The sequence below is a fragment of the Saimiri boliviensis genome, chromosome 8 (assembly GCF_048565385.1).
Source record: "Saimiri boliviensis isolate mSaiBol1 chromosome 8, mSaiBol1.pri, whole genome shotgun sequence".
Lineage (NCBI taxonomy): Eukaryota > Metazoa > Chordata > Mammalia > Primates > Cebidae > Saimiri > Saimiri boliviensis.
The window spans coordinates 15022099-15042060 of record NC_133456.1 but is presented as its reverse complement, the minus strand read 5'-3'; the positions used below and the strand labels follow the sequence as shown (position 1 = coordinate 15042060).

At 57.9% G+C, this 19962-nt stretch overlaps 2 protein-coding genes across 2 annotated transcripts; one reads left to right on the top strand and one right to left on the bottom strand.

The window, feature by feature from the left end:
• Positions 1–3306: 3306 nt before the first annotated feature.
• TMIE (transmembrane inner ear) lies at positions 3307–11847 on the top strand. Its single transcript, XM_003926425.4, has 4 exons — positions 3307–3685; positions 7204–7321; positions 10062–10211; positions 10505–11847. Exons 1-4 carry the CDS (start codon positions 3593–3595, stop codon positions 10606–10608), a joined length of 465 nt encoding a protein of 154 aa, XP_003926474.3. The 5' UTR covers positions 3307–3592; the 3' UTR covers positions 10609–11847.
• A 1232-nt stretch (positions 11848–13079) lies between these two features.
• Positions 13080–18644, bottom strand: PRSS50 (serine protease 50). The gene is made up of 6 exons (XM_039477577.2): positions 18536–18644; positions 18255–18455; positions 16334–16496; positions 15002–15285; positions 13684–13850; positions 13080–13316 (listed from the first exon to the last, which is right to left on the bottom strand). The coding sequence occupies exons 1-6, from the start codon at positions 18642–18644 to the stop codon at positions 13080–13082; spliced, it is 1161 nt and encodes a 386-aa protein (XP_039333511.2).
• Between the last annotated feature and the right edge of the window lie 1318 nt (positions 18645–19962).

Below are 19962 nucleotides of genomic sequence, written 5' to 3'. Positions count from 1 at the left end.
GATCCTCTTGCCTTGGCCTCCCACAGTGCTGGGATTACAGGCACCAGCCACCGCACCTGGCCCATGATCCTGAATTATATCTATTTTACAGATGAGGGATTGAAGCTCAGAGAGGTTAAGTAGCCCATCTGAGGATTCACAGCTGTCAGTATGCTCATGTCCCAGAAGCCTTAGCGCAGTTTTAAGCTTTAATAACTTCAGAAGTTAGGACGTATAAAGCTACGAATCTACCAAAAAGAAATTTTTGGAAGTGTGTTTAAATTCTCTTTATGCTACTTTAGTTTTGTGAATTTTGAATGACCTAAGTTTCTTTTTCTTTCTTTCTTTCTTTCTTTCTTTCTTTCTTTCTTTCTTTTTCTTTCTTTCTAAGAGACAGGGGTCCCACTATATTGCTCAGGCTGGTCTCAAACTCCTGGTCTCAAGCATTCTTCCCACCTCAGCTTCCCAGTGTTGGGCTGACAGGCGTGAGCCAACTCAAATTTCTTTCAGTCAACTTTTACCATCTTCAGAGGGCAAAGAAGGGAACTGAAACTTTCAAATGGTGTTTCTTCTACATTTGTAGCTTTACACTTCTGAGGTTATTAAAGCTTAAAACTGCCCTGAGACTTTTGGGACACCCTGCCACTGAAGTTCGGTCATTCTGACTTTGAAGCCTGTGTGATAGCATTTGGCTGTGGTGGGGTCAAGGAGGATCTAGAGTACTTGAGCTGGTTTAAAAAAATGTCTGGGTACAAAAGTATACTAGAAAGAGCGTACAGTGAGATCTCAGCTGTGTTCCAGAGTCTAGAGAAGTGGAACCTACGCAGGGCAGTGGCCACATCAGGGGACACCCAGGGACACACATGATTGCATTTTCTTTCAGATTTCTTCACTGGGCTTATCCTACTTGTAGGAAAAGATGGCCGGGGCAGACCTGTGTTACTTACAGTTAAATGATTACAAGCTTGCTTTGCGTTTTATACACTGAGATTCGTGCCACAGTTCAAATATTGAATTAAGAAAACTCCAAACTATGGTGCAGTAAAATAAAAGCAGATATCAAGTGGTAAAAGGAGGCCACAGGAGGCCTATATAAAGACCATCTGAGAGCGCTTTAAACTGCAGAAGGCTGCGGTGTGGTTGCGGGGCAGGAAAGGCTGCTTCGGTCCCATGTCTCTTCCCAACACAGGGTCTGCGTGAGGGTCTCGTAAAGAGGGCTTGCTTGTGCAAGAACTCTGGGAAGGAATTCAACCTCTGGTCACAAGAGGGTCTTTGCAGGTGGGAGCTTGCAGGACAGGAAATTCTTGCAGGAAAGAGATAACCGGAATGCCACAGACTCTGCCTATGTTCTCAGAATACGGAGTAATTCTGATTGCTTTGTGTCTGCAATGCTCGAGAGATAAAAATCCCCTTATTATATAGTGTGAGTTCCCTTGCCTCTCCCTGTTCCTCTTTTGCAAATGCACCTGATAGACAATGGGTGGTAAAAACTCTGTGTCCTTAGTTAGTATTTCTTAGAAGAACCACATTTGCTATTGAATGCTGCGGATACATGCTTTTCCCCTGACCATCTTCCTTCTCAACCCCCCTCCCCACAGCCCGCATGATTAACGATAAAAAAAAAAAAAAAAAAAAAAAAAAAAAAAAAGCATGTGGAGCCCAGACCTCAATGCCAACGCGGATCACCCCGAGCCAGTGTGTGCTGGACCCCTGGACCCATACCGTGAACTTCTAGTCTTGTCTTTGTCTTATTTCTTTTCTCGCTCCCTCGTCACCACTGGGACACGGGGCACCCACGTCCAGGGTTAGGCTGGTTCCCAACACTACTTCTTGATGGATGGATGAACTTTACAGAAAACAGAAACAGCTCTTCCCTGATTGAGCTGTGAATGGGAGCTTATAAGCAGCAGAGGGTTGCCTGCCCTATTAAGGAGAGCCAGCATTCCCATATTCATTAATTCATATCATCCTCACTTTAATCACAGGAGTCTCACTCTCCCCATTCCATGGATAAGAAACAGAAACAGAGGAGTAATGCTTCTCTCAGTGCAGTACTGCCAGGCTCACTTAGTCCTCACCCATCCAGCCTCCCTGACCCCATGTCCCGAGGGTAACCCCCCTGACTGGTCGGTGTGGCTTTCCCAAACCTGGCCTGTGACCTCAGCACAGGTTTGGAGAGCTGCAGCACGTGATCTGGGTTTTAGCAGAGTTCCTGTTTGCCTGGCCAGGGCATACCTGGGGAGGACGGGATGGCCCAGCCCACACAGTCTCCAGACTTTGCCGCCCACTGTTGAGCGTCTCTTTGATGGGTCTCCTGGGCTGCCCTCCTCCAGAGCTCTCGTTTTCCTGCCCGGCTGTCATCTCCAGCCCCTGACACTGGCAGGTGTCTGCAGGTGGCCCTCTGCTCCCTGCTGCAGCCCGCTGTGGTCCTTGCCCATTCATGGCAAGTCCAGGCCAGAACCCCACAGGGCTCTGGAGCCACAGGGTACCCCGTTTTCAGGGCAGGCCTTGCTGGGAAGAACCAGGCCACCCCCAGCCTGCACAGGCCTCCACCAGCGTCCCTGGTGATAAGGGTTGCAAGGGGCTCAACCCCTGTGCTGCTTCTCCTAACACTCAGCAGCAGGAGATAAATAAGAATGGAAGGAAGGAAGGAAGGAAGGAAGGAAGGAAGGAAGGAAGGAAGGAAGGAAGGGAAGAGACGGAAGGAGGCAAGGAAGAGAGGGAGGGAAGGAGGGAGGGGAGTGTCTGCTGACTCCAGGCCTCCCCATTCCTCTTCCTAAGTCTTCAGCCTCTCCCCCAGTCTCTACATCTCCTCAGAACCTCCCTCTGTCCCCCGGTTGTCAGGCTCAACATGGGGTCAGGGCCAGAGTGCAGTATGGGCCAACTTCAGCATGAGGTCGGGGTCCTGGCTTAGACTGAAGTCAGAGTCAGCATTCAGGCTGGGACAGAGGTTGAGGGTACCCAGAGTCAGAAAATGGTTCTCCAGACCTTCCAGGGGCAGCCCACTTCTGTCCTATGGGGCAGAAGATGCTGGCTTCTTCCAGAACCTTCCATATACACTGCCAGCTGGCAGCTCTGACCATACTATCCCCTCCTCTCCAGCTCTGGTGTCCAGGGTGAAGAGAGCCGCCTCTAGGCAGGAAGCCAGGCCAGAAAGCCCAGGACATCCCTGAGTGCCTGTCACCATGGCAACCTGCCCGCTCTGCCCCCCCCCCAAACTCAAATCCAGTATATTTTTCAAATCCAGCATGACAGAATGGGAAGGGCCTCCTAGATCAGCAGATTCCAGCCCCTCCCCTTGTCCCAGCTGGAGAAACTGAGGCCCGTTTGCAGATGGGAGGGGGACCTGTTGACTCAGCCTGTCCTCTCTCCCTCCCACCCCCACCTCGGTGACCCTGGGGGCGCCAGGAGCTCTGAGGAGCCTGCGGCCGATCTCCCTGGAGGGAGGAGGCGGGCTCTCCACAGCGGCGATGGCGGGGGCGGCCGGCGCGGGAACCTGACACCCAGGATGAATAAATGATGCGCACTGACTATCCGTGGCCAAAGCCCGCAGCTACCGAGCGCCGGTTGGCAAGGGCAGCGACCGGCGGCGGGCCCATTCGTCCGTGGGAAGATGGCGGGGCGGCCGGGCGCGGGACCCCTCTGGGCGCTGGGCGGCGCCGCGCTCGGGCTGGGCCTCGCGGGGGTTGCCGGGCAGCTGGTGGAGGTGAGGCCGCGGCGCGGAGGGACTGGGGAGGCTGTCGCCGTCCGGGCAGGGGGCAGGGGGAGAGGGGGCGCCTTTCTGATCCGGAGCTGGTTTTATCCCTTCCTCTTGCCCTCGGAGATCCAGTCTCCTGGGCCACGAAGCTCGGCCCCAAGCGCTGCCAGGCTGTGAGAGAGACCTGGCCCCTCTCTTAGGGTCCCTCTTCTGATGGAAGGGCACAGCCCCCTATTTCAGGAACATTAGACTGACGGGGGAGACTCACCCTGACTTTAGGGATTCCCAGCCTGACTGGGGACACAGCCCTGCCCAGACTGATGGGGGATACCGGCCCCCATCCGCCAGCCTTTGGTCTCACTGGCAGGGAGGTGCACAGCCCGGGGTGTCCTGGACCTCTAGTCTGATGAAGCAGATGTAGACCCTGAATTTAGGGTCTTCTGGAGGTAACAGCCTCTGTCTCCAGAGATACTCCAGGGACTCCCGTCTAGTGGAGAGGGGAGACACAGTCTTAAGATGGAGGTGAGGGCATTCCAAGTTGGAGGGTGGGGCAGCAGGATCGGGAGACCCTTTTCAGAGCAACCATGCGGAGCACTAGGTCCAGAGGGGCCGGTGGGGCTCAGGGACTGGGGAGTCTGACTTGGTCCAGGTGATAACAGGGAGCTTTAGAAGGTTTCTGTGCAGGGAGAAGTCACGATGAGTTCTGGTTTGGAAGGAGAGTAAACTGGAGGGGGGTCACACAGTGGGACAGCTGGGAGGAGCTGCTGAGAACACAGAAGCAGGTGGAGAGGATGGCTGGGTGGTTGGGTGGTTGGGTAGAGCCTGGTTGGAGCCAGGAAGGGTGGGGCCATCTGTCACCCCCCTGGTCTCCTTGCACCCCACTCCTGCTTAGCCTGAAATGGGAGCCAGTGAGGGAGCTGGCAGACCAGACCTAGAATTCTGGATTGTGAGGTGAGGCCAGAGGGAGAAGGCCCAGGAGCCAGGGCCAGGGAGAAGCAGGCAAGGGAGGCTGTGAAGGTTGGGGGGCAACCAAAGACAACAGAAAAAACAGAAATGCAAGAGGCAGTGAGGGGTGCCCGGGGAAGCCCTGTGGGGTGGGGGCTTGGGGACAGCGTGGGATAGGAAGGACAGAGCCATGGGGAGGTCGTTATATGGGAACACAGCCCTGAACTGGAGGGTTTGCTGGGGACATAGGGACAGAGCCCTGAACGTAGATGTAGCCTGTCCCTGCTGTTGCCCAGAGGGCGTGACCAGGAGGCTGGACTAGAGTCAGGTGTCAGCTCCAGTGTCCCTGTAAGGGGAGCTAGGCTGGCTTGAGCCCCATGGGGTGCACTTGGGCCCCTCACAGGCTGTCCTGAGGCCTGGGTACAGAAACTGAGCTGGTTTAGGTGCAGACAGAAAGCTGGGGGCGGAGGCTAAGTCGGGTTCTGAGCCAAAGACTCCTCTCCCCCACCCCTAGGAACTCATCTTCCCCTAGCTCGTTGAGGGAAATTGCATTTGGAGGCCATCTGCCTGCGGTCTGAGCGAGGCCCTAGCTCTTCCCTCATGGAAGCACCAGAGATCTAGGCAGGGCTGGGGCCATGTCCCCACCCACCTCGGCCCTGCGTGGGTCACCATCACCCTCCATCAACCCATGAGGCTCTGAAGGAGGTGGGGGCCTCCATGCTCCAGAAATCAGACCCCAGCAGGGCCTACCATGAGGAGAAGACTAGCTGTTACCTGCTGCCGTCCACCCAAGACCCCTATCAGTCCCAGCTCCACCCACATCAGAGCTGGGGGCAAAAATGTGTAGGAAGTGAGGTCTCAGCTGCCTTGGCTCAGAACCTGAGAACTTTACTATGGCCCTCTGAGTCTTCTAGTCATACAACCCAGCTGGGCCAACACATTGGGCCTTAGAATTAGGGCAGCTGCCACTACCGAGCCCCTAACCGTAATGCCACAGACATGTGCCTGACCACCCCACATGTGTTCCAACCACACATGTGCCTGACCTCACACAAGTTCCCCAACCTTACGTACCTGGGTCTGACCCCACACATACATCCAGGGGACGGTACTGAGGAATGGTGTCTTCTTGTCAATAGCTCACCCTGGCCAGGAGAAAAAAGCCTGGGAATCAGGTACCAATCTCAGCCCACAGATCCTCTGGGTTACCTGCGACAGGTCACTGATCCTCTCTGAGTTCTGCAACCCATGCTGAAGGGTGGCATTCACTAGGTGAAAAAGTGCTTGGCTCATGATAGATGCCCAATCCATGTTTATGGGCCTGGGGGAGGAAGAGCTGAATGGTCGAGCTACAGGTTACCTTTCTTCTCAGAAAACCAGAAGGGACTCCTCCTGTCTGTCATTATTTGGAAATCAGGGGACAACAGCTTGCTCATATGCCCCAGGGTTCTCTCTCACTGAGGACAGACCCCTCTCTCTGCCCCTCAGCCACACTAAGTGACATAGGGTCATGTCCATCTCTGGTCAGGGACAGATCTTACTCAAATTCCACAGTGTGGGTACACGTGTCTTCACACCTGGCCAGGACTGTGTCCCCTAGACACCCAGGGTGGGCCATGTTCCCTAGACACCCAGGGCAGGGTCGTGTCCCCTGTACAACTAGGACAGGACCATGTCCCCTCAACACCCAGGACAGAACCATGTCCCCTGAACACCTAAGGCTAGGGCCATGTCTCCTCAGACCTGGGGCAGGGCCATGTCCCCTAGACACCCAGGAGCAGGGCTATGTCCTCTCAGACCTGGGGCAGGGATATATCCCTTAGATATCCAGGACAAGGCCATTTTCTCTCATAACTGGGGCAGGACTGTGTCCTCTAGACCCTGGGGGAGTGTCCTGTCCCTCCAGCCCCCCCCAGGGCGGGGTAATGTCCCCCTGGAAAGTGGGAGTGGCTAGCTGTGCTCTCCTCAGGCTTGCTGCAGCCGCGCTTCTGCCTTTTGGCCTCCAGGTGTCGCCACAGCACTGCAGACCTTTTATTTATCTAGTGCCTGTCCTGTGGACACTCTGAGTCTTCTGTTCAGTGACTTCCAGTAGGGTAGGTGACCATAGGAGGCCACCTGGCAGGAGTCCAGGCCAGCTTGCAGAACTATGAGACCCTGACTCCTAGCTCCACACGCCACCCTCACTAGGGAGATGTGAGAGCAGCTAGTCAGCCAGCACCGCGGAGGCCTCGCCTTGTCTCTGGCCTTGGTCCTGAGACCCCGTCTGCCTGAGTGGAGCCCAGGACTGGAGTAGGAGGGCGTGAACCTGGCCGGGACAAGCCATCCACGTTTGCTCCTCCAGGCCTTTGTTTCCCCAAGCATCACCCACCCTCCCACTTCAAGTCCCTGTCTCTGCTCAGTTTTCTTGCACTAAATCTGGAACTTCCCAAGGTCTAGGGTGTTGGTAGGGCTTGCTTAAGAGAGTTGATTCTAGGAGATTCTGAAATGCTTGGGCTGAGTCCTTGCTGAGGCCTGGGCCCTTCTCAGCTGGTCCCAGCTGGCAGGCTTCTGCCTGGCTCACTCCCCTCTCTCCTGACCCACAGCCCAGCACGGCCCCGCCCAAGCCCAAGCCGCCCCCGCTGACCAAGGAGACGGTGGTGTTCTGGGACATGCGCCTGTGGCACGTGGTGGGCATCTTCTCGCTCTTCGTGTTGTCCATCAGTGAGTAGCTGCTCCTGCCCTCTCCACCACACTGCAGTGGGAATCCAGCACCCCCTGCCCCCCCGCAGAGGGCTCGGAGCAGCAATTCCGGGCAGTACAAGTAGGCCAGGCGCCCGCAGGAGACCCGCCGTGGTTTCTGGCACCTCCTGATCCACACAAACTCCCCGTGGAGGGCTGACAGGCCGGTGGTGACCTGAAGTATTCTGCCGGACCCAGGGAGGTAGCCACACGGCAATTATGGTAATTACAGGGAACTCCACTGAACAGAGGACTGGGACGAGGACGTGTCATTTTTCCCTATGGCTGGCCTCCTGATGCTTTTCCTGCAGTTTGGCCAGCTTAAAGGCCACACCCAGGGGCCCCAGCAAGGCCACCCTCCACTAGAGGCTCCCCAGACGCCCAGCAGATGTGGCTCCCAGGCTTCGATCCCTGCCGTGTCAAATACCATTTTCCGGGAATGACTCACGCCTGCCTCAATTAAAAGCAGGAAACCCATTCCTCTCCTGGGGTCTGGGAGCTTCTTGATGCAAAGTCACAGCAGAAATGGGCTTGGCCTGCTCCCCTTAGCCCTCCCTTCAGAACAGGGGTCTGGAGTTGGGGAAGGGGACAGAAAAGCACAGGAAATGGAGGCCGAGTGGGGAGGCTGCCATGGCACAAAGCATCTGACAGGGGTTCCTACGAGGCAAAAGCCGAGTATAGGGGGATGCAGGCGGTAAAGGGAGAAGCAGCCCACTCCCCTGCAAAGGTGTCACAGAAGAGGGTCCCCTGCGCTGCATACCAGTGGGAGGGTGGGTGGGGTTTAGCAGGAGGGGAGGCTGAAAGGCATTCTAGGCAGAGGGGATAGTGTGAGCAGAGGCTGGAGGAAATGCAGCCTCACGCAGGGTCTCAGATGACCCCGACTGGACATTTGTTGAGTGCACCCCGGGTGGGGAGGTGACAGCTGCACTTAGTCCCAGCTGAAGCTGTCCAGGGAGGAGGTGCCCCAGAGAGCTGGGTGGCCCACAAAGAGCCCACCCAGACATGAGGGGCTCTGAGAAAGATGACATCTGATGCGCGTGTGCTTCTCCTGGCACCAGAAGTGCCTTCCCAAGAGAAAATATCCACCCTGCACACCCCGCCCCCCATTCGAGCGAGAGGCTGTGATTGTTCCCAGCTGAGGCTGAGAACCAGTCAGACATCTTAGTAGAGGCCCCACAGACAGACAGGTGTGCCTGCAGCCTCAACCAGGTGCCCACAGAGGGAAAAAGCCCACTGCAGGGCTGCGGGGTCATCTGCCCTGCACGAGCCACAGGCGCAGCCTAGGGTGCAGGTCTAGGGAGCAGCAGGGAGAGCACTGCGGGCCTCAGACACAACAAAGGCGCCTGGGGCCACGTGAGAAAATCGCAGTGTCAGACACCAAGCAGCACTTGGACGTCAACCACACAGACCATCTCTAACCCCATTTCCTAGAAGGGGAAAGGGATAGGCCCACCTTATCTTACCTTGCACTGGTTATCTTCCATTGAGACCTGGGGTCGAGACCAACCTCGGGTCTCAGGCGTGGACACAAGTTCTGGATAAATCCAAGACCCAGCTTCTGGGATCAGGCCTGCTGTCTGCTCAGGTCCACCCCGGGACGGTCAGATCTACGGCTAGGGCCCTGGTGCAGCCCCCTCCTCCGAGTGTCTGCCTGGATGATGCTGGCTCCCTAATTCACTCCTTCAGGTGTCCAGTCCTGTTCCCAGAAGTAACGGTTTTGAGATAATCCCATTCATTCATTCACTGATTTTTTTTTTTTTTTTCTTTTATTCTGAGCCTGGGTGAGAGCTAGTGGGAACACAGTATTTGTCTGAAGGGGTTCTGCCTTGGTTGCATCAAATGACCCCAGAAGGTCCTCCAGTCCAGGCTACAGAGATCTGATCCATCTTCCCCAGAATAGACCTGGCTCATCCTCTGTGGGCCTTTCTGTCCCCAGGATGCTGCCAGGAAGTTATGTCTGGTAATCCAATTTATAACAAGAACCAGTTCCACCCCCTCCCCTAGGGCTGGGGCCAAGGTGGTCAGCCTGTGGGGGGCCTTAGAAAAATAAACTCAGTCCAGCCAGGTCCTGGCAGCCCTGCCCTGCCCTGCCCATCACTAGACAGGCCAGCTCCATGCCCTGGCTCAACTGGCGTGGGTGCAGCTGCTCTCAGCCGGAAAACCGCTCCTGGAATAACTCCGTCTGAGGTGAACGCCCCAGGGCAGGGTCTGTGCCCTCTCATGGGCTCCTGCCTTACCAGAGAGAGCCCAGGGATGCCCTCCAGGAGGCTGAGGAGGGCATGCAGAGCCACGTCCTCTCGTGACTGAGGCAGCTCTGGCCCAGCTCTCCGTGGCGTGGAGAGGAGGAGCTAAGTTGCACTAGAAGCGCTGCATGGCCCCAGGAAGCTATGGCTTAAGTCGCGGTGCAGCCCTCTGCCTTACCCTGCAGTGACTCAGTCTAGTCAGAAAGACCCTCAGGACCAGGACTGGTGACATAATTTAGCCAGGGGCCCTTCCAAGCACCAGGGCCTGTGCAACTCTGTGAAGTCAGCCCTGCCCAGGAGAGCCACCGTTGTCATCACAGGGTCCACAGGGGTTTTGTCAAGATGCCGAGCCTCCCGCCAGCGTCTGGTGGGTAAGACACACGCGGGTGCATGGGGGTGGTGACCTGAAGGAAGGCGGGTGCCATTCCTGGGGTATCAGAAGCCCAGCCCCAGCCAAGCCTTCTCTGTCCTCCCTACAGTCATCACCCTATGCTGTGTCTTCAACTGTCGAGTGCCACGGACTCGGAAGGAGATTGAAGCCCGATACCTGCAGCGAAAGGCAGCCAAGATGTACACAGACAAGCTGGAGACTGTGCCGCCCCTCAATGAGCTCACAGAAATCCCAGGGGGTGAGTCGGCCCCGGCTCCAGCCCTGCGGTGCCAGCCAGTTCCGCGGTCCCGCTGCTCTGTTCCTACCCTCCAAGCGCAGCAGGTTCAGGGAGGGGCCCCAGCCCTGCCCCTGGACACCAGAGCACAGAAGTCGGTCAGCGAGAGGCAGATAGAACGATGAGCCTGTTCTCCAGTAGGAAGAAGGAAAGAAAAGGCAGGGGCTGGGAGGTTCTGGGGTTCTTCCCCTTGGGACGGCCGGGCCCCAGGACCTCGTCTCGCCACTATCACATGGTCTCTCTCCCCTGCCCCGCAGAGGATAAGAAGAAGAAGAAGAAGAAGGACAGTGTGGACACAGTGGCCATCAAGGTAGAGGAGGACGAGAAGAATGAGGCCAAGAAGAAGAAAGGAGAGAAATGAGGACATCCAGGAGGCTGCCGCTGGGGCTGGCACTCGAGCTCAAGCCGTGGCCAGGTCCAGGCCTGTTGGACTCAGCTCATTCGTGGGCCACAGAGGCTGTGGATCACAGAGTGGAAGCTGGGGCCCGTGCCCACCTCCTCATGGCCCATCAGGAGCAGGAAGCAGACTCTCGCAGGTGTCCTGACCCCATCCACATGGGTACTGTTGGCAGAGGTGGTCTGGGGCCACTGTCCCTTTGCAGATACACTGCTGTCCCCACCCAGACCTCCCTCTGTCTCACCCTTTCTGCCATGGATGGCAGTGGGTGTGAAGGAGTAACGGGATGAGGGGTTACTTCAGTCACCCTTTCCAGCAGGAAGTGGCTGAAGTGCATGGGTCAGGGTGTGAGACCACACCCAGACTGGCCATGAGGAGGCAGAGAGGGTCACTGGGGGAAGTTGTGGCAGCGGGAGGGACTCTGCCTGGCCAGGGAGGAGCCCTGATGGTGAGGAGACTGCCTGGCGGGAGATCCAGCTCCAGGAAGTGAGCAGAGGTGGCTCCAGAAACGGAACCCCCAGCCCAGCAGACAGCAAGCTCGAGGCAGCGGGCGACCCTCATTTCACACACTGTGATGGAGCTGAGGCTGCTGCCAGGCCCCGCATGAGGCCTCGAGGCTCGGGCTCAAGGCTGGGCTGCAGGGCTGGGGCAGGAATACACAGAGCTAAGGCCAGTGGGCTAGAGGGTGCAGGAGAGAGAGCTGGGGCCTGGGCCCCTCTTGGAAATCATAGCAGATTTAAGAAGCCAAGGGGGAGAGGATCTTGGGCTGTTCTGGTGGTCCCTTCTCTGCCCAGCAGTGCTAGGTCTCAGGGCCCTTAGGAGATCACAGCAGGGGTACACTGACCCTGCGCCTGCTGACCGTAACAGCACCAGCTTCTCTGCAGCTTCCTCTTCTACGATTTCCCACTGCCGGCGCCTAAAAGAAGCATCCCTGACCGGAAGACAAAGGCCCAAACAGCACCTGGGGGAGGGCAGGTGCACAGAGGCGCTTCCAGACGGCATGGAACAGACTAAGGCTCTGAAACCTGGGCCTGAACCCTCCGGAGACACCAGAGGGTTCCCAGCCCAGGGAGCCTGCTAGCAAAGCAGCCTGTAGAGATTTGTGAATAAAGCTTAGAGCCAGGCCTAGAAAACGGCCTCCTGAGATGGCCCCTCGGGATGCGCTGTTCCCAGAGCATTTATGTGGGGAGTGATGCAGCAGTGAGCGACAGATGGCTCAGGCCAGGCTAAAGTCCCCTCCCTGACTCTTCTCTCAGCCTGAATTAGGATGAGATAGAGAGAGAAATGGGGGCCAAGGGGCCGAGGGGCAGCTGCAGCCACCGGGGCCCACCCCTGAGGCAGGCGCAGGATCCGGGAGGGACCCTGCAGCTCTCTGGGTGCTGAGTTCACAAGGCTGCGCCTATGACTTGCAATAGGCCTTTGATGGTCTGTGCCCAGAGCCGGGGACACGAGAGTCAAGCTTGACTCCTGACCTGGACCTGGATCGTCCCTGTACTGGAAGGAGAGTGATCCAGGCTGATGAGGAAGGTGCATGACGTGGGGTCTTAGGAGCAGTGAGGGACAGAAAACTGGCAAAAGGCCCCATCATGGAAGCTGAGGACTCTGCCACCAGATGGAGGAGGCAGTTGGCTGACCTCTGCCCTCAGCCCATGGGCTTCTCCTATATAGTGGTGACAAGGGCATTCTACTCATGCAGAACCTTCCTCTGTGGCCAGGCAGCAGAAGTCCAGAGGGGTAGGGGCCATTCAGGGTCACGAAGAGCAAAAGTCGCTGAAGCCTGGGGGAAGTCCAGGCCTGGGCTCCACCTGCCCTCCCCCTGACATGGGGCCACCACCATCCTTTTATGGGCAGGCCTGGCTGCTGATGGTTGGAATAATGTCTGACTCCAATGGGTGTCTGCCACAGTCTCCAGACAGGGGACAGAGATAGAGGGTCAAAGTTCTTTATGGTTCTTTGGGGCAATGAAAGGCTGTGTTCTAGCTTCTGGCCAGAAGGCAACCAAAATCAAGGAAAGCCTGACTCCTACAGTATCACAGAAAGAGCACTCACTTCCCAGCCCAGACAGCTGCGCCCTCACTCCAGCCTCAAGCTGGGTTCTGACAGCCCCAGCTTCAGCTTGGGAAGTTCCAGGTCCCTCCATCATCTGACCCTAATATCACCCCTTCATACCCCCTCCACCTTTTGTGGGAGTCACCCCAAATCTTTGGATGGGGGCAGATCCTGGAGGCTCTGCAATTTTCAGTGTAAACGGCCGGGAGTTCCCCACCCCACCCTCATCTGGTTCCCCCGAGGACTCCCGCTAGTGCAGGCCCAGGAAGGAGGTATGGAAAAGAGAAATGTTTAATCGAGCACCTCATCTCCACCCTGACTCTCAGGGCTGTGAGAGCTGCAGCCGCAGCAACCTGGGCACAGAGGCAAGGGTGGCCGACGAGGAGTCAGAGGGTGGCGAGGAGGCTGAGGGGCAGTGGGAGTGTCAGGAGCAGGGCCCTGGATGGGGCCGGCAGGGCCAGAGCCTGCCCGTGGAGCGAGTCCAAGATCCAATGTTGGTAGGAGGAGACATGTAGGTAGATGGGTGGGGCCTTGCTCTTCTGGCAGCCTGCGCCCCAACTCACCAGTCCCACCAGGTACCACGTGCCCTCCGTGGAGCAGACCAAGGGCTCTCCAGTTAGCTCCTGTGGGAAGGGTTGTGGGGAGTAAGGGTCAGGGAAGTAAGGTCAGAGACATGACCCAGCCCAGGGCCAGGCAGGATGTCCTCACACCAGGTCCCCCACAGCCCCCTAGTGCCAACGTGGGTGAAGAGTGCTCCACACCCAGGAGACCTTCCTCAAAGGGTTTCATCCTCCACCTCTTAACACCCACCCTCCATCTCCCACGGAACCCCCACTCCTCTCACCTCCAACCGACATTCCCATTCCCATCTCTTTCCTCCCAACCTCCCTGAAACACCCTCCATCCCCATCTCCCCCGGGCCTGTCCACCCCCTTCCCCTCCCCTCCCCGCCTCTACTCCTCCCCTCTCCCTCCCCAGCTGGCCGCTCACGTAGCAGAACTGCTCCCTGTGGGTGTCCTCCGCACACATCATTTGAGACTGGATGATCCGAACCACAGGAGGGATTTTGGAGAATTTGTGGTAGAACTTGTCGCACTCCTTGTTGTTCAGGATGATGACTTCCTTCTCCTGAATGGTCCGGAACTGGGGCCACATGCCTGTGGGACAGAGCCCCATTGATGCACAGCCACTCACCGCTGCCCACGGCCGCCAGCCTGGCCTCGTCCTCTCCGCTTTTCCCCACATCCCACCTTTTCTGCATTAGCCATACAGCCCTGTCCTCATTCTAGCTGATACCTGTCTAGGACCCTTGACACGGAGCCCCTGGAGCAGGCTGTCCCCAGTTCAGCCTTGCTGGGCCTGCTCTTGCTTCCTGCACAGCCCAGGCCACCGGGGCCCTTGACAGCCCTCCACCCCACTCGGCCTCTCGGCTTTTGCCGCTCCTTCCCTTCCGAGGGCCCGCCAAGCCTCTCGGGGCCCAGGCCTGCCTTCTCTCCAAGCAGCCCTTCCGCCACAGGTGTCTTCCCTGCTGAGCCTTCCCAGACCCCTCCGTGGAGCCCAGGCTTCTTCCTCCCCGCTCCCCAGCTCGTGTGTCCCTGTCCCTGGCCTGAGCTCCTGGGAGACAGGAGACAGATAGGCTATAGCAGGGATGACAAAGTCACCCCAGTTCCTCCCACATGGACCGAGGCCCCCGTGGGCTGTTTTGAGAGTAAGTGGATTCCTTGAGGCCACAGGGAAGGCACCTCTCTTATGGGTTGGGGACCCCCTGAAGGAAGGGGACAGTCCTAGGGTCTGCTGGATGTGCCTGAGAGAGCACACCTCCTCTCTGGGCCTCGATCTTGATGGGGATAACAAGGGGCTGAGGCTCACTGAGGGGAGGGGAAACCATGAGCGGATCCTGAGTGTCTCCCAGCCCCGGCCGCAGCCCGCCCCGAGCTGGCCATGGGCCTCCTGGGCAGTGTTTGACAACACAGAAGTCCGCTCCCCCGCCGCAGATGCTCCGCTGCGAGCTGCCAATGCCTAGGCGGGGGTGTGGGCTGTGAGGTATTAACGCTGTGCCTCTCTGCCCTCAAGGAAGTTCTGATGGCATGCCCTGGCCTGGCTCTGGGTCCCCTGAGGGCAGAGTGGTAGTGAGGTGTTCCCTCAAGGGGAAGGAGACCTCAGAGGTGAGAGCCTGGCAGGAAGGTCCCGGGAGCAGCGCGCTCCCTGGGGAAGGTGCCTGAGAAACGTCCGTCTGCGGTGGCACCCTGGCCTGCACCCAGGTCGTCTCTCACAGCACCCGCCCTGGTCTGGGGAGGCTTTGACTCACCGTCAGCCTTGGAAAGTCCCCAGCCCGTCACAGTGCAGTGGGAATGGTCCTTCACCACATAGTCCCCGCCAGGCAGGCAGACGGGCCAGACGTACTTGCTGTACGTGAGCTCCTGCCCGAGCTTGAGGAGGCCGATGTTGTTGGCCTTGCCCACCCAGGACCAGAACCGCTGGGCCCGGTACCGGCTGTGCACGATGACCTGGAGCACCGGGACGTCGGAGGCGGTCTGCGTCATCTGGTCAATCCACGGACTCCCCACCCTCACTGAGTAGATAACGTCACGCCTAGGGGAGCCGTGAGGGAGGCCGCCATCAGCTCCAGGCCCCCGCCCCGGCCCCAGCCTGGGCCCTCCTCCCCGCCGCCGCCCTCCCAGCAGATCCAGGCGGGCCATCCACCCGCTTCCAGCTCCCTGAGCCTACTCCTCACTACGGATGTGAACAGGGCCCTGCACACTCACTGTGTGGCCCAGTCCTCATGACCCTTCATTTTATGGAAGGGGAAACTGAGGCTCAGAGAAGCCCAGTGAACTGCTCAGGGCTGCACAGCAAGGAGGCAGTGGAGGGGATGCGGACCCTGTTTTCTCTGGTTCCACTCTACTCTCAGTCCATAGCATGGACTCTTTCACCCCATGCTGTGCCCTGGAGGGAGCAATTCTGCTCTTTCCAGCTCCGTGGAATGGGCCATGGCTTAGCTCTCTGGCTGCACACCCCTGGGACACCCCTTGGAGTCTCTGTGCTGGCTCTTAGGCCTGGAACACACATCACCAGTCAGCTCTCACAGCCAGTAACCTGGCCCCAAAACATCAGAACACCCATTCTTTTGTCTCCACACCAACCAGACGCCCCTGTGAGCATCTGTCTTCCTGTCTGTCTCCCCCACCAAGCTGGGAGGAATGATCCATCCCTCCTCTGCCCCAGTGCCCAGGCCAGGTCCTTGCTCAAAGAAGGGTCAGAGACAGCTGATTGACGGAAGGGAGGAACGAGGATGTGGGTGCAGAGGGGGTGAAATGAAAGAACTAGGAGCTTCGTCCCTTGGAAAGGAGGCATGAGGCCAGACCAATGGCTTCTGAGCTTCCATTTCCCATCTGCAGAATGACTGCATGGGACCGAGAGGCCAGGCAAGGGGAGCAAAGGTTGGGACACGGAAAGGACTGGACCCCCGAAGGACTTTTCAGGACTCAGCCTCCACCTGCTTGGAGCCAGGTGAGGCTGGAGCTGGGACTGCAGGGCCCTGCAATGCAGACAGCTGCCGGAACAGCTGGGCAGGGAGCGGTGACCGGGCCCCAGCAGCTCCAAATGCCTCTCCACCCACCCCACCTCCATCTTGACTCACTGGATCAGGCAGTGGGCCACAGTCAGGACCCACTGGGAGGCAATGATGGTGCCCGCACAGATGTGTGTGCCATTGGCCCGCACACTGACCATCCAGGGCCACCGCCGAGCCATGGCTTCCGGGTCCCTGAGGGTGGGGTCCTGCTCGCTGGAAAAGCCGCAGGCTGAGGAGGAAGGTGAGAGCTTGATGAGAGTTGGGTCTTTCCCTGCCCCTCCCCTCCCCAAGCCTGACCTCCCACCTCTCCAGCCACTGGCCTGCACCCCCCAGGGATGCTCCCTTCCCACCTGTCACCATGGAATGATGCTGTCCACAGGTGAACTGGGGTCTCATGCCTCAGAAGGGCCCCAGCACCACCTAGATATCTCTCTCCCTGTTCCCACAGCCCGGGCCCTGGACTATCTCCAGCCCAGTGCACCACCGGCCCTCTGCCTTCCCCAACACACCCTCAGCTCCAACCAGACCCTTCACTAACTTCTTCCCATTTCCACCTGGTTCCACTCTCTCCATGCTTCCTATGTCAGCCAAGGCAGACCTCTCTCCTCGACCTGGGAACCCCTTCCTGTGATTCAGTGAGAGGAAAGCGGATGCCCCAATAGGAAAATGGGCATAGCCCAGGGAGGAAATCCCAGCAGCAAATCACCACAGAAGCTGCTCCTCCACGTTAGTCTACAGGGAAAGGTAACAACTACTACTTTTTCCTTCTGTCTTCTTTCTTCTCTCTTCTTCTTCCCTCTTCCTCCTCCTCTGATGAGGCCTTGCTCTGTCACCCAGGCTGGATTGCAGTGGTATGATCATTGTTCACTGTAGCCTCAGACTCCCAGGAGGATCTTCCAGACTCAAAGGATCTTCCCACCTCAGCCTCCTGAGTAGCTGGGACTACAGACACACACCACCACGCCCAGATAATTTTTTTTTTTTTTTTACTTTTTTTACTTTTTGGAGAGATAGAGTCCCACTATGTTGCCCAGGCTGGTCTCAAACTCCTGACCTCCAGCGATTTTCCTGCCTCAGCCTCCAAAAGCACTGGGATTACAGGCATGAGCCACTACCCCCAGCCTGGAAAGCACAGATTTAAATCACAATGAAATTCTGCTCTGTACCACCTGCCTGGCAAAAACACAATGTCTGTGACACCAAGTGTGGGTGAGGATTGTCACCCAGAACGCCTCCCCATAGCTGGCGGGAGTGCTCACTGCTGCAGACACTCTGGAAAGCAGTTTTCTAGATTGAAGAATCACATTTCCAACATTCCAGTAGTCCCACTCCTAGTGTTTCCCAAATGGATTCGTGGATTGTAAACAAGTGGGCCGTGCCCGGCCTTTTTAAAGGATAACACAGGAAAGAAATCGCCGGCATGTAAGCACTGGGCACCATGAGTCCTGTTTGGATGACTCTCTGCAGCAGTCAAATGCTATGTGCTGAGTCCCAGAATAATAAGACTTTCTTATGCGTGTCTCAGTTAAACATGCCTGAAAGCCACTGATCAAGAGAAACATCTTCCGTGTGCGCCTTGGAGACGCCACAAGGAGGCTCACACAGCCTGGCCTGCAAGCTGTGGTGGAGATCCCGCAGGTCCCTGGCTGGGAGCCTGGGTCGGAGGCACGATGGGTCAGGACCTGGAGCACGGTGAGAAGCCAACTGCCCCACAGCCAGCTGGGGTGGGGGGAGGATGGGAACACACAGCTGGTCCCAGGCCCCTCTGACTTTCCTGCCCCTTACCTCAGCAGGACACCCAGGGCTCTGGGCCTCCACGGGACCAGGCCCCGCCCACGGGTGTTCAGTGCTCAGTGAACACCTGCAGAAGGAGGCGCTCGTCTAACCTGCCCACCCCCTGTCCCTTCTGCCCATCCCCCAGCCCCAGCCAAGGTCCTTAAGGACTCCTCCGTCACCCTCTGTGCCCCATGGAGTCTATGGTACTCACAGTGGTGTAGGTAGACTTTGCCTTCAGAAACTGGGGACTGAGTCTCCATGGTGGTCGAGGGCAGTGGCTGGGTGGTCGCGGCCTGCCGGGGAAGGCGAGGCCGGCCGGAAGGACAGGTGGCCTTGGGGGCACAGGGGATGCTCTGGTCTGAGGGCTCAGCCATGGGCAGCGCCCCCGGGGTTTCCCCTGCGCCCCAGCAACCTGCGGAGGACGCCAAGCGCATCAGAGGCGGAAGGCGAGGGCCGCGTCTGGAAGGTGGGGAGAGATCGCGAGGGACTCACCCGAGGGCCTCAGCAGCTGCAGCAGCAGCAGCAGCAGGGCGCCGGCGCGGGAGGGGGCAGACATCCGGGGGCACTGCCCGCAGGCCAGCCTCCGGCACCAGGGACCCATCCCGCGGTAGCAGCCGGCTGCGACTGCGTCTCTCCCGAAGGCGCTCCCGGTGTCGCCCCCACTATGGCGCCCCCCGTCGGCCGCATGCCGCGGCCTCTGGTGAGCTGGATGGGGACGCTCCTAATGCCCCGCCTGCGTGGCGCCCCCCGGGGGCCACCGGCCGCGGCGCTCCTGGTGTTTGACCCGCAAGGGCGCCCCTAGCGACAGCCCTCCCTTATGCCTCGTGGGCTGGGGTCCGGCCTGGACGGCCCGGCTGACCTCCCTCCTCGGCCCCTCCTTCTCACTCCGCGGGTCCAGGCAGTCTCCAAGAGTCCCTCAACTGAACCACGGCCGAGTCTCAGTCCTCCTCACCCCTGCAGCCCATTGCCCTGGACTGGCTCATGCTGTCACCCCTCCTGCAGTGAGATGAAGACCAAACCCTAGGGGCTGGCATCCAGGATCTCCAAGTGACCTCACTTTCCCTCCAGCCCTTCCAGTGGGGCTTTGCCCAAGGAACTGAAACTAAGCAGACAGATGTATTTGAAATAATGATTTTCAAAGACTGCTTCACTGTAAGCAACTAAACCCCACCCTACCCCATTCAGATGTCCTTGACCCCCCAAAATCCATCTGCTTAGGAAAGAGAGTCCAGGCGAAGGGGGCCCTCCACAGATGATCACTGGTGCCTACCATGGGGCCACTGTGGGATAAGGAGGTCACTTTGCATGTTATAATTTGGGAAACGCATTGATGGTTCAGTGACGCAGGAGGATAATACATTTAAAAAGTTGCGTGGGGGACTCAGAGCTGTTGGAAAATTCTAGACTAATAGAAGATAAGGTGAGCTAGCATTGTGGCGTGCGCCTATCCCAGCTACTCTCAGCTACTCAGGAGGCTGAGGCAGGAGGATCACTCGAGCCCAGTAGAGTAGTTTGAGTCCAGCCTGGGCAACATAGCACCCCATCTCTAAAAGAAAATAATTTTAAGATAAGGTGAAAGTTAAATTAAGCCAGGATATTCTAACATGTGTCAGGGCCTGTGGTCTTGGGCTACACACTTGAGCTGGCCACTCCATGTTCCATTGAAAAGGCAGTAAATCACACCCTTCAGGTGCCCTGAGGGATAGGGGGGGCTGGCTGCTCTGCACCTGAGGCCCACTAGGTCTGAGGGGCCCCTCATTCCTCACACAGGGGCAGGGCTGTGTCTTCAGCCTGGCTAGCTCGGGCCAGCCTTGCCCGTGCTGCAGAGTCTAACAGAGGTTATCAAGGCAGCTCAGGAGTTCAGGGCACAGTCACCTCACACATTCATCCCCCAGGTAGGCACTCTGCCCTGTCCCCAC

What these genes read in the sequence shown, in the direction of transcription:
- TMIE (XM_003926425.4), top strand. Translation starts at nt 3,593, where the DNA reads ATGGCGGGGCGGCCGGGCGCGGGACCCCTCTGGGCGCTGGGCGGCGCC. An exon ending in GCTCTTCGTGTTGTCCATCA is followed by an intron (nt 7,322 to 10,061) that starts GTGAGTAGCTGC and finishes TCCTCCCTACAG; the next exon opens with TCATCACCCTATGCTGTGTC. An exon ending in GCTCACAGAAATCCCAGGGG is followed by an intron (nt 10,212 to 10,504) that starts GTGAGTCGGCCC and finishes CCTGCCCCGCAG; the next exon opens with AGGATAAGAAGAAGAAGAAG.
- PRSS50 (XM_039477577.2), bottom strand. Translation starts at nt 18,644, where the DNA reads ATGGGTCCCTGGTGCCGGAGGCTGGCCTGCGGGCAGTGCCCCCGGATG. An exon ending in GTGGCCCACTGCCTGATCCA is followed by an intron (nt 15,286 to 16,333) that starts GTGAGTCAAGAT and finishes CGGCTCCCCTAG; the next exon opens with GCGTGACGTTATCTACTCAG. An exon ending in GGGACTTTCCAAGGCTGACG is followed by an intron (nt 13,851 to 15,001) that starts GTGAGTCAAAGC and finishes TCTGTCCCACAG; the next exon opens with GCATGTGGCCCCAGTTCCGG.